This window comes from Oncorhynchus keta, chromosome 10 (genome assembly GCF_023373465.1).
Source record: "Oncorhynchus keta strain PuntledgeMale-10-30-2019 chromosome 10, Oket_V2, whole genome shotgun sequence".
NCBI classification, from domain to species: Eukaryota; Metazoa; Chordata; class Actinopteri; order Salmoniformes; family Salmonidae; genus Oncorhynchus; species Oncorhynchus keta.
Window position 1 is genome coordinate 11,788,369 of NC_068430.1, and position 19,359 is coordinate 11,807,727.

At 42.9% G+C, this 19,359-nt stretch overlaps 1 protein-coding gene across 1 annotated transcript; it reads right to left on the reverse strand.

The window, feature by feature from the left end:
• Positions 1-11,428: 11,428 nt before the first annotated feature.
• On the reverse strand, positions 11,429-15,300 carry LOC118388203 (zinc finger and SCAN domain-containing protein 2-like). Its single transcript, XM_035777025.2, has 2 exons — positions 15,052-15,300; positions 11,429-14,825 (listed from the first exon to the last, which is right to left on the reverse strand). The coding sequence occupies exons 1-2, from the start codon at positions 15,224-15,226 to the stop codon at positions 13,879-13,881; spliced, it is 1,122 nt and encodes a 373-aa protein (XP_035632918.1). The 5' UTR covers positions 15,227-15,300; the 3' UTR covers positions 11,429-13,878.
• Positions 15,301-19,359: the final 4,059 nt, after the last annotated feature.

A 19,359-nucleotide genomic window follows, 5' to 3' on the forward strand; every position in this document is an offset into this window, starting at 1 on the left:
CCTTAACTTCACACAACTATGGGAGGCATTGGAGTCAACATGGGACAGCATCCCTGTGGAAGGCTTTCAACTCCTTGTAGAGTCCATGCCCTGACAAATTTGTATTTATTTTACCTTTATTTAAACAGGCAAGTCAGTTAAGAACAAATTCTTATTTTCAATGACGGCCTAGAAACAGTGGGTTAACTGCCTGTTCAGGGGCAGAAGGACAGATTTGTACCATGTCAGCTCGGGGATTTGAACTTGCAGCCTTTCGGTTATCAGACCAACCACTAGGCTACCCTGGGTTGTTAGAAGACTGAGTTTCTTAAGATTGTCATTTTGCACACGATGAGGCTCAGGAGGCAAACAAAAAGCAGTCATCTTTGGTCAAATTCACAATTAATTCATTGTTATTTATTACACAAGTTAAGAGACAAATTATGAAGCAAATGTTAAAATGTATTTTCAGCTCAACAAACCTGAGATACTTCAGTGACACCACAGAACTTCAGATGCTTGTTTAGATGCTTGTCCCTCTATTTTTAGATATATAGCCCTCCTAATATCACCATATATAGCCCTCATAATGTCACCACAACTGGGATTTATAAACCATTCCCAGTGGGAACATTATGCATTCCATCTCAGCCAGACACAAATATTATTCAAGGGCTTTTTTTTAGGACACCGTATTACATTACAGCCTTAATATCTGAGCTTTACCGATCTACTGAAGAGCAACACACACCTTGTGACAATTCATCATGAAAAAAAAAGTTCTGGGCTTTGAAAAGTTACTGTTTGAAAAGTTAGGCTTTGAATTGTGAAAGTACTGTATAACTCAAATCCAAAGACCCACACATGATGATGATGATGATGATGATGATGATGATGATGATGATGATGATGATGGGTGACAAAGCACGCTGTAGAAAAGGCCTCTCAAATAACACCATTATGTAAAGTCACTGCCAATCATAACAAAATGAGTTTTTACACTTATAGCCGTCTACAGCAAAGTACTTTCAATAAATAACTGGTAATGATGAACATACTTGACAGGCCTTGTAGTATTTCGATTGGATGGACAAGCCAGTACTTTCCCACTGTCAGAATACTTTGATGATCAGCAGTAACTCATGCTATCTATCTACAGCCAGGATTTCTCCCAAATGACACCCTGTGGGCCCTGGTCAATAGTAGTGGACTGTATAGTGAATGCCATTTGGAACGCAGACTCCTTCTTGGTGTTGGTTAACATATCATATCAATGACTTACACAACAAAACAGGAACGAACCCCAGTGGTGGAAAAGTACCCAATTGTTTAACTTGAGTTAAGATAAAGATATCTCATTAGAAAAGTACCCAATTGTTTAACTTGAGTTAAGATAAAGATATCTCATTAGAAAAGTACCCAATTGTTTAACTTGAGTTAAGATAAAGATATCTCATTAGAAAAGTACCCAATTGTTTAACTTGAGTTAAGATAAAGATATCTCATTAGAAAAGTACCCAATTGTTTAACTTGAGTTAAGATAAAGATATCTCATTAGAAAAGTACCCAATTGTTTAACTTGAGTTAAGATAAAGATATCTCATTAGAAAAGTACCCAATTGTTTAACTTGAGTTAAGATAAAGATATCTCATTAGAAAAGTACCCAATTGTTTAACCTGAGTTAAGATAAAGATATCTCATTAGAAAAGTACCCAATTGTTTAACTTGAGTTAAGATAAAGATATCTCATTAGAAAAGTACCCAATTGTTTAACCTGAGTTAAGATAAAGATATCTCATTAGAAAAGGACTCAAAAGTCACCCAGTAAAATACTACTTGAGTGAAAGTCAAGAATATTTCAAACCAAATACTTTTAAAGTATCAAAAGTAAAAGTATAAATCATTTCAAATTCCTTATATTAGGCAAACCAGACGGTACAATTTTCTTGTTTTTAATTTTACTGACGAATAGCCAGGGGCACACTCCAACACTCCAACATTCTTTACAAACAAAGCATTTGTGTTCAGTGAGTCCGCCAGATCAGAGGCAGTAGGGATGAGTAGGGATGACCAGGGATGTTCTCTTGATAATTTTTCTGTCCTGCTAAGCATTGAAAATGTAACAAGTACTTTTGGGAGTCAGGGAATATGTAAGGAGTAAAAAGTACATTACTTCACTACATTCCTAAAGAAAATAAAAGTAAAAGTTGCCAAAAATATAAATAGTAGAGAGGGAGGGGGGATTAACCCATGGAGAAAGAGAGGGAGGGGGGATTAACCCATGGAGAAAGAGAGGGAGGGGGGATTAACCCATGGAGAAAGAGAGGGAGGTGGGATTAACCCATGGAGAAAGAGAGGGAGGGGGGATTAACCCATGGAGAAAGAGAGGGAGGGGGGATAAACCCATGGAGAAAGAGAGGGAGGGGGGATTAACCCATGGAGAAAGAGAGGGAGGGGGGATTAACCCATGGAGAAAGAGGGGGAGGGGGGATTAACCTATGGAGAAAGAGAGGGAGGGGGGATTAACCCATGGAGAAAGAGAGGGAGGGGGGATTAACCCATGGAGAAAGAGAGGGAGGGGGGATAAACCCATGGAGAAAGAGAGGGAGGGGGGATTAACCTATGGAGAAAGAGGGGGAGGGGGGATTAACCTATGGAGAAAGAGGGGGAGGGGGATAAACCCATGGAGAAAGAGATGGAGGGGGGATTAACCCATGGAGAAAGAGAGGGAGGGGGGATTAACCCATGGAGAAAGAGGGGGAGGGGGGATAAACCAATCAGTGTGTTGGCTCCCCACGGGCGCTGGTGTGTGGAGAAATAAAACACATCGTGACAGAGTCAGACAGAGTCGGCAGATCTGATGTGACTGGCCACCATGTTGAGTAATGAGAAATAGAGATGCAGTGGGTTTTAACCATGGAGGCTCACACACTGCGGGTTTTGGATGGACAGCTATCTCTCTGGCTTTGGTTCTCCTCTCTCTTTCTGTCTGAACTCACACGTTGAGGCCGGAGGGTCGATCGATGAGGAAAAGGTTTGGACAGGAACTGTGGGGTATGTCTGAGGTATGAGGTGTGTGTGTGTGTGTGTGTGTGTGTGTGTGTGTGTGTGTGTGTGTGTGTGTGTGTGTGTGTGTGTGTGTGTGTGTGTGTGTGTGTGTGTGTGTGTGTGTGTGTGTGTGTGTATGACAGAAGGCAGAAAAATAGAACAAATAACAAAGAGAGAAAGGAAGAGAGTTTTACCACCTCTGGAGAGTTCATATCTCCTTTACCACCAGAGAACCTGGATAATGAGGGTGAATGAGTCAATGTGAGTCAGGGTTTACCACAGACAGGGTTTACCACAGACAGGGTTTACCACAGACAGGATTTACCACAGACAGGGTTTACCACAGACAGGGTTCACTACAGACAGGATTTACCACAGACAGGGTTTACCACAGACAGGGTTTACCACAGACAGGATTTACCACAGACAGGGTTTACCACAGACAGGGTTTACCACAGACAGGGTTACCACAGACAGGGTTTACCACAGACAGGGTTTACCACAGACAGGGTTTACCACAGACAGGATTTACCACAGACAGGATTTACCACAGACAGGGTTTACCACAGACAGGGTTTACCACAGACAGGGTTTACCACAGACAGGGTTTACCACAGACAGGATTTACCACAGACAGGATTTACCACAGACAGGGTTTACCACAGACAGGATTTACCACAGACAGGGTTTACCACAGACAGGGTTACCACAGACAGGGTTTACCACAGACAGGGTTTACCACAGACAGGATTTACCACAGACAGGGTTTACCACAGACAGGATTTACCACAGACAGGATTTACCACAGACAGGGTTTACCACAGACAGGATTTACCACAGACAGGGTTTACCACAGACAGGGTTTACCACAGACAGGATTTACCACAGACAGGGTTTACCACAGACAGGGTTTACCACAGACAGGATTTACCACAGACAGGGTTTACCACAGACAGGGATTACCACAGACAGGGATTACCACAGACAGGGTTTACCACAGACAGGATTTACCACAGACAGGGTTTACCACAGACAGGGTTTACTACAGACAGGATTTACCACAGACAGGGTTTACCACAGACAGGGTTTACCACAGACAGGGTTTACTACAGACAGGATTTACCACAGACAGGGTTTACCACAGACAGGGTTTACCACAGACAGGGTTTACTACAGACAGGGTTTACCACAGACAGGATTTACCACAGACAGGGTTTACCACAGACGGGGTTTACCACAGACAGGGTTTACCACAGACAGGGTTTACCACAGACAGGGTTTACCACAGACAGGGATTACCACAGAATACTGTGGCCACATAACACTTGACAGTAAAACCGAGCACTGTCTCAGCGTCTACATCCAACCAGGATGGGGGTCAATTCCAATCAAATTCATGAATTAAATCAAATTCCAATTCCTTTGAAAAGCATTGTAGAGTATTGGAATGTCTGTGTATTTCCTGAATTGGACCCAACATTGCTAAAAGACAAACAGAATATACTTCCCCACATCATAACAGGAGCACAATGTCCTGTTTCCCGTTTGGTATTCTGTTTGCTTCTTGTTGTTCTGAAAAATCAATCAACCTTACATCCGGCAGTGTTTTATCCACATTAAACTTCACATAACAGTAAAAATGTATCACTGGCTCTTAATTTCTATTGAGGTCAAATATTCTACTAAGTACAAAGAACATAAGCTTCACTACATTAAACAGGTACATGGTCTTGTGTCCATTCAATTAGCAGATGATTTTCTATCTGGATTGAGTATACTAACAGACAAAAACATGTGTGTGCTGCTCCATGCAGCTCGGTGCACCTCAGTAAGTCAAACTGTAGTGGGCTTTGAGCTGCTGCTGTGGGGGCTGGGGGCAAAGGTCAGAAAGACCAAGACAGACAGACACAATGAGTACTCAATAACCATTACTCTGTTCTCTCTGTTCTCTCTGTTCTCCCTGTTCTCTATGTTCTCTCTGCTCTCTCTGTTCTCTATGATCTCTCTGCTCTCTTTGTTCTCTCTGTTCTCCCTGTTCTCTATGTTCTCTCTGTTCTCTCTGTTCTCTCTGTTCTCTATGTTTTCTCTGTTCTCTATGTTCTCTATGTTATCTCTGTTCTCTCTGCTCTCTCTGTTCTCTATGTTCTCTATGTTATCTCTGTTCTCTCTGCTCTCTCTGTTCTCTCTGTTCTCTATGTTCTCTCTGCTCTCTCTGTTCTCTCTGCTCTCTCTGTTCTCTATGTTCTCTCTGCTCTCTCTGTTATCTCTGCTTTCTCTGTTCTCTTTGTTCTCTCTGTTCTCTCTGCTCTCTCTGTTCTCTATGTTCTCTCTGCTCTCTCTGTTCTCTATGTTCTCTATGTTATCTCTGTTCTCTCTGCTCTCTCTGTTCTCTCTGCTCTCTCTGTTCTCTATGTTATCTCTGTTCTCTCTGCTCTCTCTGTTCTCTATGTTCTCTATGTTATCTCTGTTCTCTCTGCTCTCTCTGTTCTCTCTGCTCTCTCTGTTCTCTATGTTCTCTATGTTATCTCTGTTCTCTCTGCTCTCTCTGTTATCTCTGCTTTCTCTGTTCTCTTTGTTCTCTCTGTTCTCTCTGCTCTCTCTGTTCTCTATGTTCTCTCTGCTCTCTCTGTTCTCTATGTTCTCTATGTTATCTCTGTTCTCTCTGCTCTCTCTGTTCTCTCTGTTCTCTATGTTCTCTCTGCTCTCTCTGTTCTCTCTGCTCTCTCTGTTCTCTCTGCTCTCTCTGTTCTCTTTGTTCTCTCTGTTCTCTCTGCTCTCTCTGTTCTCTATGTTATCTCTGTTCTCTCTGCTCTCTCTGTTCTCTATGTTCTCTATGTTATCTCTGTTCTCTCTGCTCTCTCTGTTCTCTCTGCTCTCTCTGTTCTCTATCAAATTTCAAATCAAATCAAATGTATTTATAAAGCCCTTCTTACATCAGCTGATATCTCAAAGTGCTGTACAGAAACCCAGCCTAAAACCCCAAACAGCAAGCAATGCAGGTGTAGAAGCACGGTGGCAAGGAAAAACTCCCTAGAAAGGCCAAAACCTAGGAAGAAACCTAGAGAGGAACCAGGCTATGTGGGGTGGCTCTATGTTCTCTCTGCTCTCTATGCTCTCTATGTGTTCTATGTTCTCTGTGTTCTCTGTGTTCTCTCTGCTCTCTCTGCTCTCTATGTTCTTTCTGCTCTCTGATCTCTGATCACTATTTTCTCTCCTTGCTCTCTATGTTCTCATTGTTTTCTTTGCTCTCTCTGCTCTCTATGCTCTCTATGTGTTCTATGTTCTCTGTGTTCTCTGTGTTCTCTCTGCTCTCTCTGCTCTCTATGTTCTTTCTGCTCTCTAATCTCTGATCACTATTTTCTCTCCTTGCTCTCTATGTTCTCATTGTTTTCTTTGCTCTCTATGTTCTCTCTGCTCTCTATGTTCTCTTTGCTCTCTATGTTCTCTCTGTTCTCTGTGTCCCCCTGTTCTCTGTGTTCTCTATGTTCTCTGTGTTCTCTCTGCTCTCTATCCTCCCCCACCTCCTCCTTCCTATCCTCCCTCACCTCCTCCTTCCTATCCTCCCTCACCTCCTACTTCCTATCCTCCCCACCTCCTCCTTCCTATCCTCCCTCACCTCCTCCTTCCTATCCTCCCCCACCTCCTCCTTCCTATCCTCCCTCACCTCCTACTTCCTATCCTCCCTCATCTCCTCCTTCCTATCCTCACTCACCTCCTACTTCCTATCCTCCCTCACCTTCTCCTTCCTATCCTCCCCCACCTCCTCCTTCCTATCCTCCCTCACCTCCTACTTCCTATCCTCCCTCATCTCCTCCTTCCTATCCTCACTCACCTCCTCCTTCCTATCCTCCCTCACCTCCTCCTTCCTATCCTCCCCCACCTCCTCCTTCCTATCCTCCCTCACCTCCTACTTCCTATCCTCCCTCATCTCCTCCTTCCTATCCTCCCTCACCTCCTACTTCCTATCCTCCCTCATCTCCTCCTTCCTATCCTCACTCACCTCCTACTTCCTATCCTCCCTCATCTCCTCCTTCCTATCCTCCCTCATCTCCTCCTTCCCATCTTCCCTCACTTCCTCTTTCCTATCCTCCCTCATCTCCTCCTTCCCATCCTCCCCCACCTCCTCCTTCCTATCGTCCTTCACCTCCTTTTCCTATCCTCCCTCACCTCCTACTTCCTATCCTCCCTCATCTCCTCCTTCCTATCCTCACTCACCTCCTACTTCCTATCCTCCCTCATCTCCTCCTTCCTATCCTCCCTCAACTCTTCCTTCCCATCCTCCCTCACTTCCTATTTCCCTTCCTCCCTAATCTCCTCCTTCCCATCCTCCCTCACCTCCTCCTTCCTATCCTCCCTCATCTCCTCCTTCCCATCTTCCCTCACTTCCTCTTTCCTATTCTCCCTCATCTCCTCCTTCCCATCCTCCCTCACCTCCTCCTTCCCATCCTCCCTCACCTCCTCCTTCCCATCCTCCCTCACCTCCTCCTTCCCATCCTCCCCCACCTCCTCCTTCCTATCGTCCTTCACCTCCTTTTCCTATCCTCCCTCACCTCCTACTTCCTATCCTCCCTCATCTCCTCCTTCCTATCCTCCCTCACCTCCTACTTCCTATCCTCCCTCATCTCCTCCTTCCTATCCTCACTCACCTCCTACTTCCTATCCTCCCTCACCTTCTCCTTCCTATCCTCCCCCACCTCCTCCTTCCTATCCTCCCTCACCTCCTACTTCCTATCCTCCCTCATCTCCTCCTTCCTATCCTCACTCACCTCCCTCCTTCCTATCCTCCCTCACCTCCTCCTTCCTATCCTCCCCCACCTCCTCCTTCCTATCCTCCCTCACCTCCTACTTCCTATCCTCCCTCATCTCCTCCTTCCTATCCTCCCTCACCTCCTACTTCCTATCCTCCCTCATCTCCTCCTTCCTATCCTCACTCACCTCCTACTTCCTATCCTCCCTCATCTCCTCCTTCCTATCCTCCCTCATCTCCTCCTTCCCATCTTCCCTCACTTCCTCTTTCCTATCCTCCCTCATCTCCTCCTTCCCATCCTCCCCCACCTCCTCCTTCCTATCGTCCTTCACCTCCTTTTCCTATCCTCCCTCACCTCCTACTTCCTATCCTCCCTCATCTCCTCCTTCCTATCCTCACTCACCTCCTACTTCCTATCCTCCCTCATCTCCTCCTTCCTATCCTCCCTCAACTCTTCCTTCCCATCCTCCCTCACTTCCTATTTCCCTTCCTCCCTAATCTCCTCCTTCCCATCCTCCCTCACCTCCTCCTTCCTCCCTCATCTCCTCCTTCCCATCTTCCCTCACTTCCTCTTTCCTATTCTCCCTCATCTCCTCCTTCCCATCCTCCCTCACCTCCTCCTTCCCATCCTCCCTCACCTCCTCCTTCCCATCCTCCCTCACCTCCTCCTTCCCATCCTCCCTCACCTCCTCCTTCCCATCCTCCCTCACCTCCTCCTTCCTATCCTCCCTCATCTCCTCCTTCCCATCCTCCCTCACCTCCTCCTTCCCATCCTCCCTCACCTCCTTCCTATCCTCCCTCATCTCCTCCTTCCCATCCTGTGAATTGAAGGAACGTTGGCTGGTGCACAGTTCGGATGCTGGAATTATTTTGGATGAACATCTAACCTACTTTTTGAAGGGATTTGTTTGACAATCAGATGAAAACATCATGACTGGTTGTGTTCATGGCACATTAAAAGGTAACACATTTTACAGATTTACATGTCAGTCTGAGGGGGGCCCCATGCACAGACTGGCCTGTGCATGGGGCCTCCAAATCACTAAGTCTGCCCCTGCCCCCACCTCTTCTCCACAAGGTCACTGATTAGTCAATAACTCAGTGACATTTAAGCCTTCCGCCAGACTCAATTATTTCACCATTATCAAAGCAGTTTGCTAAACCTGGAACAAATCAGCTACTGAAAGGGTATGTTTTCCTACTGAAATACAGTAACTGCATTCCAATACAAGCCTCATTCATGTAAAATGAACATTCTAATGGTAGAATATCCATATACACTGATTGTACAAAATATTAGGAACACCTGCTCTTTCCATGACATAGATTGAAAGCTATGATCCCGTATTGATAATCACCTGTTAAATCCACTTCAATCAGTGTAGATGAAGGAGAGGGGACAGGTTAAAGAAGGATTTTTAATCTTGAGACATTGATTGTGTATGTGTCCCATTCAGTATGTGCGCTCGGCGCACTGGTTTAAGTGTGTCAAGAACTGCAACGGTGCTGGGTTTTTCACGCTCAACAGTTTCCAATGTGTATCAAGAATGGTCCCCCAGCCAATGGACATCCAGCCAACTGTGGGAAGCATTGGAGTCAACATGGGCCAGCATCCCTGTGAAACGCTTTCAATATCTTGTAGAGTCCATGGCTAGATGAATTGAGACTGTTGTACACTTATGTATCTAATGGCTAAGGGGTCCTGTTACACTGAATACAATACTTTTAATAAACATAGTAAACACATTTCAAATGTTTTATGTATGTAAGTCTGGGACTGAAACAGATGATTTACTCAGTCTTATTCATTCTGGGTGGGACAAGAGACTGCAACAATGTGCTGCCATTTGAGTCTGTCTTGTGCCTTGTCCCACGAGAGACCCATATATGATTTAGTTATTATTTGTCATAATGACAGACAGCTCAAAATCAAATCAACTAGGCTGAACTCGGGAGGAATGCCTGTGCTTTCCATTACAGTGGTGATGAGGCTATCAACTAACATAGCATAGCATGAATACTCCACCTCATTTGACGCTGCTGTCTGCACAGCGGCAGTTATCGTTCTGATTAGCTCTATCGAGGGGAGGGGGTGTAATGGCTCTGCTTTATGATGGCATAATGATAAATAATAACACTGGTTAATGGGTGATGATTGTCTAGTTGGGACCCTTGAAATCAACTTGAAGTAGTACACTTATTTATTGCACAAAGAAACTGATGAACTAAAACACTGCCTTATTCAACTATTCAACTATTATATATCACCAGCTGGCAATTGAACAATTCAAGCAAGTGCTGAAAGTGTTGATTGTTTGAAATATCTGGATTTGAGGCTAGATTCGGGATTATCTTCTGGAAAGAATATAAATTTGGGTTACTATACAGATCTAAGAATTGTTTTACTGTATCGATTAGAAAGCCTTTAGTAGACCAACGTCTGCTTCCTACCCCAAACTATGATGACGTCATCTATCAAAACACAAAACAAAACCTTACTTTGCCAATTAGATGTAATTAATAACCATCTTTGCAGATGAATTCTTGGATGCTGTTAAAAGACATCATTGCACACGGTATGAATCACTAAATGGGCAGAAGACAACTGCATTGGCACCAATTTATTTTGAAATGAATCAACTTACATTTCCCAGTATTTATTAAGGAACACCACACTTTATAAGACTCACATGACTTCTTTCGAACAAGAGCAGCAATTAAAAATTCCAAGGGAACATCATGAAGGTTGAAGTACGGTCTTTCAGACACAAAGGGCCCAACTGACTGCATCCCACGGTGGATTTAAGAAAGCCATTTTTCAAATGTTAAGAACAAACTGTTTGTGTTTTTATTAACTAATAGAAACATCAAAATGTGGAGATATTTGTAAATATGGCTACCAGCTCTCACAGTCTCACGTCAGAATTAATGTTCATCCATATTTCTCAATCGTCAAAATTTCAAAGTTGTTCCCAATGTCACATTTCAAAGTGTTTAATATTAAGTTAAGTTCATTCTTAAGGTTAGGCATTAACGCCGAATGGTTAAGGTTTGGGATAGGCTTAAAACAGAAATATCAAAAACAACTTTCTATTGCTGGATTTGAACTTGCAACCTTTGGAATCAGAGGCAGTTGCTTACCAAAACCGTACCAAATCCGAAAACTAGTTGAAGGTAACAGCGCTCACTGTTGCCCCTAGTGGCCGGATTCCACATAATCTCCCGACATCCTCAGATGTGGATAGATGTCAAATACTGACTGGCCTGGCTAAGTATGTATTTATATATGTATTATAAGTACTTAGATTAATTAGATGTATTAGTAGTTTTTAGCGGTAGTTTTTATTGTACAACTAGTTGTACAAAACTTTTTTTATGCAGTTAATGTACGTTTTTATTATTATTATAATTATTAGATAGTAGTTGCCTTGTTATTATCGCTACTATGTATTGTCTGTTTAGTATTTTTCATTTGGACTTGAAAAGGAGAAATAATTCAAGTGTACCATCTAGTGTTCAAACATAGTATTACAACAACATTGGTGAGGACAGGTTGTCTAACAGACCCACTGATCACTCTAGCTTGTTGACCTGATATGACCACTTGTTTTATTCAGTAACAGACATTCAGAAATAAACATTCCAACACATACTTAATCAATATGACAGAGTTAGTTTATTTGCAGGGAGACCAAACAGCTCCAACTGGAATCATCAAGAGGACATCAAAGAGGATAACACCAAATTTAACATCATATTTCTCTCAAACATAGTTAGTGTCACCTAACACATAGCATGTTATTTATCAGCTCTCTTAAATAAATTCAAATCAATGCAGATTTACGGTGCCTCGGTAATGGGTGCGAAACACATCACACATTCTATAACAATCTAGTCTTACAATTAAAGTACCTTCGGAATGTGTTCACAAACCCTTTACTTCTTACACATTTGTTGTGTTAAAGCCTGAATTTAAAATGGATTCAATTGAGATTGTATCACTGAACTACACACAATACCCCATAATGTCAAAGTGTAATTTTGCTTGTGTCATTTTTTTTTTATTAGTAAAAAGTTAGATGCTGAAATGTTTTGAGTTTATGGCCTAAAAAGGTTCAGGAGTAAAAATGTGCTTAACAAATCGCATAATAAGTTGCATGGACTCATTCCGTGTTCAATAATAGCTGTTAACATGATTTTGGAATGACTACCCTGTCTCTGTACCCCACAGATACAATTATCTGTAAAGTCCCTCAATCGAATAGTGAATTTCAAGGACAAAGGGAGGTTTTTCAATGCCTCACAAAGAAGGTCACCGATTGGTAGATGGGTAAAAAAGCAGACATTGAATATCCCTTTGAACATAGCAAAGTTATTAATTACACTTTGGTGGTGTATCAATACACCCAGTCATTACAAAGATACAGGTGTCCTTCCTAACTCAGTTGCCGGAGAGGAAGGAAACTGCTCAGAGATTTCACCATGAAGCCAATGGTGACTTTGAAACAGTTAGTTTAATGGCTGTAATAGGAGAAAACAGAGGATGGATCAACAAGTAACTCCATAATACTAACCTAAATGACAGAATGAAAAGAAGGAAACCTGTACAGAATAAAAATATTCCTGTTTGCAACAAGGCACTTAAGTAATACTCCAAAACATTTGGCAAAGAAATTGAATTTTTGTCCTGAAAACAAAGCATTATGTTTGGGGTAAATCCAACATAACACATTGCGGAGTACCACGCTTCATATTTTCTGGCTGCATCATGTTATGGGTATGCTTGTCATCAGCAAAGGAAATTTTGGGGATAAAAAGAAACAGAAAACAGCTATAAGCACAGGCCAAATCCTTTTCAACAGACACTGGGAGACAAATTCACCTTTCAGCAGGACAATAACCTATAACACAAGAGTTGCTTACAAATACCAAATTGAATGTTCCTGAGTGGCCTAGTTACAGTTCTGACTTGAAAAGGCTTGAAAATCTATGGCAAGACTTGGAAATGGCTGTGATAAACAATCAATTTGACAGAGCTTGACTAATTTTTTTAATGATAAAATGGACAAATACTGTACAATCCAGGTGTGCAAACTCTGAGAGATTTACCCAGAAAAACTCACAGCTGTAATCACCACCAAAGGTGCTTCTGTAAAGTATTGACTCAGGGGTGTGAACACTTGTGTAAAAGAGATATTTCTGTATTTCATTTTCAATACATTTCAAAAATATATTTTCACTTTGTCATTATGGGGTATTGTGTGTACATGGGTGAGATTATGAATATTTTTTAAATCCATTTTGAATTCAGGCTGTAAGTGTAAAGGATGTGAAACGGCTAGCTTAGTTAGCGGTGTGCGCTAAATAGTGTTTCAATCGGTTACGTCACTTGCTCTGAGACCTTGAAGTAGTAGTTCCCCTTGCTCTGCAAGGGCCGCGGCTTTTGTGGAGCGATGGGTAACGATGCTTCGAGGGTGACTGTTGTCGTTGTGTGCAGAAGGTCCCTGGTTCGCGCGAGGGGACGGACGTAAAGTTGTACTGTTACATTGATGCTGTTGACCCGGATTACTGGTTGCTGCGGAAAAAGGAGGAAGGTCAAAAGGGGGGTGAGTGTAACGGATGTGAAACGGCTAGCTTAGTTAGCAGTGTGCGCTAAATAGCGTTTCAATCGGTTACGTCACTTGCTCTGAGACCTTGAAGTAGTAGTTCCCCTTGCTCTGCAAGGGCCGCGGCTTTTGTGGAGCGATGCTTCGAGGGTGACTGTTGTTGATGTGTGCAGAAGGTCCCTGGTTCGCGCGAGGGGACGGTTTAAAAGTATACTGTTACATAACAACAAAATGTAGAATTAGTCAAGGGGTATGAACACTTTGAGGCACTGTTACTGTAGAATTAGTAGCACTGAAAATAAGACATTTCTTTCTTTCTTTCTCTTCCCAAATGCTGGGCACTTTGAGAACAGAAGGCTCTGTCTATCAAGCCTCGTAATTACCAGACTGATTCTGTGGTAGCGAACCATTCATGTAAGCTTGTGAGATCAGGCGGCTTCCGAGGTTACTGTTTATCCACTAATGGGCTCTTTAATGGGCTCCAAGTTATCATTATTCTACCTCCCTTGGATGTGAGTTCTGAGGTGTCTCTTGATCTGGCTGGACTGACTGAATCCTTTCCCACAGACAGGACAGGAGTAGGGTTTCTCCCCTGTGTGTACCCTCAGGTGAGCCTTCAGGTGGGCTGACTGGTTGAAGCGTTTACCACACACGTAGCAGCGGTAAGGTCTCTCTCCTGTGTGAATCCGCTGGTGTTCCCTAAACTTCCCTGAGTAGCTGAAGCTCTTACCACACACACCACAGTGAAAGGGCTTCTCCTTAGTGTGAGAACGCTGGTGGACCTTGAGGTAACTGGTAGAGGTGAATGACTTCCAACAGACTGTGCACATGATTTGCCTGTGACTAGTGTCACCACTGTGTGGTACTGTGTGGGATGGCATGTGTGCCTCCAGTTGGGATAGCTCACAGAACACAGCTCCACACTGAGTACATGAGTGTGTGTCTGTATCCTCCTCTGGTCTCCTTTCTAGATCTCTCAGAACAATAGGAACACTTTCTGTGTTCTCAGTGTTCTGACTTTGTGTTCTAGAAGAGTCTGGACTTACTTCAGAGACGGGCTGAGACTGAGGGGAGTCACTGGTTGGTTCTGATAGTGATACTCCATAGCCATCAGGTTCTGTTTTGATCTGTCCAGTTGTGTTGGTCAGTAGAGACTCCCTGACTCTGTTCTCCACAGTTTCGGTTCTGGAAAGATGTGAAGGCTGAGGTCGGTCCTCATCATTTTTCACACAGGGAAGAGTAGATATGGAGTCTTCTTTGGTATCAGACTCCGGTACTTGAAGCTGCTCTTCCTCCTGACTGGTCCCGAGTTCACCCTGTTCCTCTTTAATCGGTGTGGTCTCAAGGTCCTCCTGGCCAAGACTGAGCCTCCACTCCTGCTCACAGTGCTGTTGTTCAGGGGGAGTTCGCGGCTCTGAGACCCAAGAGAGAATGGGCTGAGGGGCTGGTGGAAAGAAGACAAGTTAAAATTGAGATCAATGAAAGTAATGACAGTTGTTGACTCTCTTAGCTAAGTGTAGTTTGTTCTGGGAATGGCATAGGCAGCTATGTGTCTATCTCTGCCCTACAGAGTCAAATTCTGTAGAATACAATGTAACACGTTTCTAACTATGTAGATAACTCGTGCATATGAGAAGAAAGTACAGTCGTTTAGCTAGATTGCTACATACCCGGCGGTAGGACCGGTGTGATCAAGTGTCGTTTAAGGTATTGGTTCTCTCGCTTTGTCCGGGATATTTCTTCCTGGTACTCGGAGATCGTGTCTGCGACAACTCTTAGTATTTCCTCAGCAGCTTGCATGAGACGCTCAGTCAAATACACATTCAGATATTGTAATTTAGTCATCGTTGGACGATTTAAGCTGGCAAAAGATCTTCCCAAAATCCACGTAGAATTTGTTGTCAAACATGAACGCTGTACTGCACGGAAGTGACGTCAGCGCGCTAGGCACATGTGCGCGTGTTCACCATAGAAATGTCCTGAACCTAGAATGGAACTTTAATCTATATTGATTTCTAGATCTTCAAACAAACGAAAAATATTTTATGCAGCACACTACATCACCTTAATTTGCAATGCCATTGATGTACAATAATATAATATTAGTCTTATATATGCCAGTACATTATACAGCAGATAATAAATCAAACAGTTACTGTAAATCAAGGCATCCATTTGTATTTTATACCAGAAGTCAAGTCTTTGTACAGTATAACATCCACATAAGTGTTAGGGTGAAAAAAAAACAAGTTGTATTTATTTTAAATTATATGTGCACTTTAGTGGACAGTACGACCAGGGAGGACATATTGATTTGGAGGCCCAGACAGAGGCCAGTCTGCAGACATTTGGATCATCTACATTTTAAAAAGTCTATTAAATCCATGTAATAAAGCCTACACCTTCACAATAAATCCATTATTATTTTAGACAGGTCTTAAGAAACACTATGGTGAAGATAATGTAGTCTATTTCAGAAGAACTGAATAGCATTATCTGAGTTGTCCTTATGTTTCAGGGGTGGGTAATTCCAGTCCGATCTTCAGTTTAAAATGCAATTTGATTAATCAGCTGTGTTTGCTAGGGATGGAGAAAAAGCCCCCAAGGACCTGATCTGGCTATGCCATATGGCTGTGGGCTATACTAGTTCATTTAGCAGACAAGATTTGCTAAGTATTCCGTGGCATTATTTTATAGTATGAAGAATACAATTGAACAAAGCTGAACAAAATAGAAAGGATATTTTCTCCAAACAATTTGAGGTGCGCACATGCAGCAATTCTGTGTTGAGCAGTTAACAAAGAAATGGGTCCTCCTATATTCTTAATTTAGAGTTATTGGTGTAACTTTAGTTGTTCTGCAAATGTTGGTCTATATGTTTAGATTTTTAATACATTGTACGGCTAATGATGATTAGAAAACAGTCGCTTGAAAGGCATGAGCTCTGTTTTTTTTTTTGCGAAGGCTGTACACACCTCTCATTCACAATTTGAGAAGCACTTGATAATGCTTGAATTCCCGGTGGCATCCCCTTTGTGTGGCCATAATGCACCTTCAAAAATCCATGCCTTTTGCAACCCTTCTCCCTGAGTGCTGCCTGCTGTGAAACACTTCTCACTCACATGGCTGTCCATCACGTGATCTGGTCTTTATCACAGGCTACAAGTGAGGACAGACACAACGGCTTTTCCAATTCCTCTTTTAATAGAGGCCATCACTCTGTTTTCTCGTGTAATTTCACAGCCTATAGAAATGTTGCGCAACATGAGCTCATGGGCTCTCATGAAGTGTTTCATTAGATTTTAGGATACATCTGCATTGATGACAGAGTCATTAGAGCACATATGTCAGAGTCAAGGCCCGCGGGCCACATCCGGCCCGCGAGAAGGTTTTTTACGGCCCCTGGGATGATCTTGATTTATTATTAGAACCGGCCCGCAGACCGCAGCAAGCCGGCAGCCCGCAGATCTTTTACACGCACCAATACTACATTTCCCACAATGCAACGGTGACGCACCGAGCAGTAGGCTGCTTCATTTCAATATTTATTGGCACAGCAGTTGTCAGCATCACAGTAAAATTAACTTTCAGATACCCATCAAAAATGGCAAAACGGAAGGTGGACACTGAGAACCGGGGTTTCAAACAAGGTGGGAGTCGGAGTATTTGTTCACGGAGGTAGCTGGAAAACCTGTGTGTCTTCTGTGTGGAGAAAGTGTGGCGGTACTGAAAGAGTATAATCTGAGACGACATTATGAAACGAAACACGCGGACAAAAACAAGAATATGGACATGGAACAAAGGCTACAAAAGGCAGAGGAATTAAAACGAGGCCTCAAATCTCGACAGGCTCTGTTCAAAAAAAGCCAAATCACAAGGCCAGGCTGCTGTCAAGGCCAGTTTTATTTTGGCAGAAGAGATCGCTAAATCAGCCCGGCCATTTACGGAGGGGGATTTCATCAAAAACTGCATGATTAAAGTTTGTGACGAAGTTTGCCCAGAAAAAAGGCAACTCTTTTTAAATGTGAGTCTGAGCAGAAACACCATTGCCGAGAGTAGACCAGTTGTCCATCAATCTAAAAGAGCAGCTTGTGAAAAAGGGAAAAGATTTCATTGCATATTCCTTGGCTGTGGATGAGAGCACCGACATTTCTGACATTGCCCAGTTGTCAATTTTCATCCGCGGAGTGGACTCCAGCCTAAGCGTGACAGAGGAGTTTTTGGCTTTACGTCCTATGCATGGCACAACTACGGGGCATGATTTGTATGAAGAGGTGTCAAGATGTGTAAATGAGATGGAGCTGCCTTGGGAAAAACTCGTGGGTTTGACAACCGACGGAGCACCTGCGATGTGTGGACACAGGAGCGGACTGGTGGCGAAGATACGGGAAAAGATGCAAGAGGAAAACGCGACAGGTGAGCTGACAGCTTATCATTGTATCATACACCAGGAAGCGTTGTGCGGTAAAGCCTTGAAAATGGAGCATGTAATGAGCATCATCACGCGCACAGTTAACTTTATCAGAGCCAAAGGTTTGAATCACCGCCAGTTCAAGGCATTTCTGACGGAGTTAGAAACGGAGCATGGTGATTTGCCTTATCACACAGAGGTGCGATGGCTAAGCCAGGGAAAGGTGCTTCAAAGATGTTTCGAGCTTCGTGAGGAGATTTGTCTGTTCTTGGACAGCAAAGGGAAAGACACAACACAACTCCGAGACAAAATGTTTCTGTGTGAAATGGCTTTTCTGTGTGACATTACGAGTCATCTGAATGCAATGAACTTGCAGCTGCAGGGTCGGGATCGTGTCATCTCTGATATGTACAGTACAGTGAAGGCATTTAAAACCAAACTGACTCTGTGGGAGACGCAGATGCGGAAAGAAAATTTGAGCCACTTTCCCAGCTGCCAGACCATGAAAGAGAAGCTCTCTACCAGTGCGTTCCCGAGCGCACAGTTGGCTGATAAAATAGGTATGCTTGCCGCTGACTTTCGACGCCGATTTGCTGACTTTGAAGCACAAAAAAGCAGGTTGGAACTGCTCGGTAACCCATTTGCTGTTGACGTGGAAAGCTCACCACCAAACCTCCAAATGGAGTTGATTGACCTCCAATGCAATGATGCACTGAGGGCAAAATATGCGGCAGTGGGTGCTGCGGAGTTCGCCCGTTTCCTCCCCGACACAATGCCCCAGCTGCGCATCCAGGCTGCTCAAACGTTGTCTATGTTTGGCAGCACATACCTGTGTGAACAACTGTTTTCTTTGATGAACTTGAACAAAACATCACACAGAAGTCGACTTACTGCTGAACACCTCCACTCAATTCTGAGGATTTCCTCAGCTCAGAGCCTTACCCCGAACATTGATGAACTTGTGGAAAAGATGGGACACCACCAAGTATCACCCTCAACCTCAAACAAGTGAACATTACTGTGCAATCACATATTTAGAGTTTTTACTCAGTTCAAGTTTAAAAGTTAAAGTTTAATATTTGTTTTCACTGCATGTTACTTCTCCTTAAACAAAGTGTTGTTTTTGATTAATAGATTTTTGCACTTTATTTTATTGTATTTCAATCCAATTATATTTTTAAAATATTTCAGTTGAGTGGATGATAGAAAATTGCTATTATTGTTTTTTTCTTTGAAGTAAATTTAGCCCACTTTTGCTAAAATAGAAAATATAGGCTACTGATGGTGCCTTGAATACCGGTTTCTTTCATTTAATGTTCATGTTATGGGGATTTTTATATAAAGGAAATTTGTCTTTTGTGTCTGTTGAAAATTAAAGATTACTGACAGAGCCATAAGAAAATATTGCTTTATTTATCTGATCATATTGGAATATATTTGTTAGGTTTTCAGTAGGTTCAATTAGGTTCACTAGACTATATGCGTCATTTAAAAATTTTTCAATGAACATTCGAACAGTCCGGCCCTCGGCTTGTAGCTAAATTTTTTATTTGGCCCTCCGTCCATT

Coding starts and splice junctions, on each gene's coding strand:
- LOC118388203 (XM_035777025.2), bottom strand. CDS start 15,226: ATGACTAAATTACAATATCTGAATGTGTATTTGACTGAGCGTCTCATG. Junction 14,826..15,051: donor CACACCGGTCCTACCGCCGG/GTATGTAGCAAT, acceptor TCTTTCCACCAG/CCCCTCAGCCCATTCTCTCT.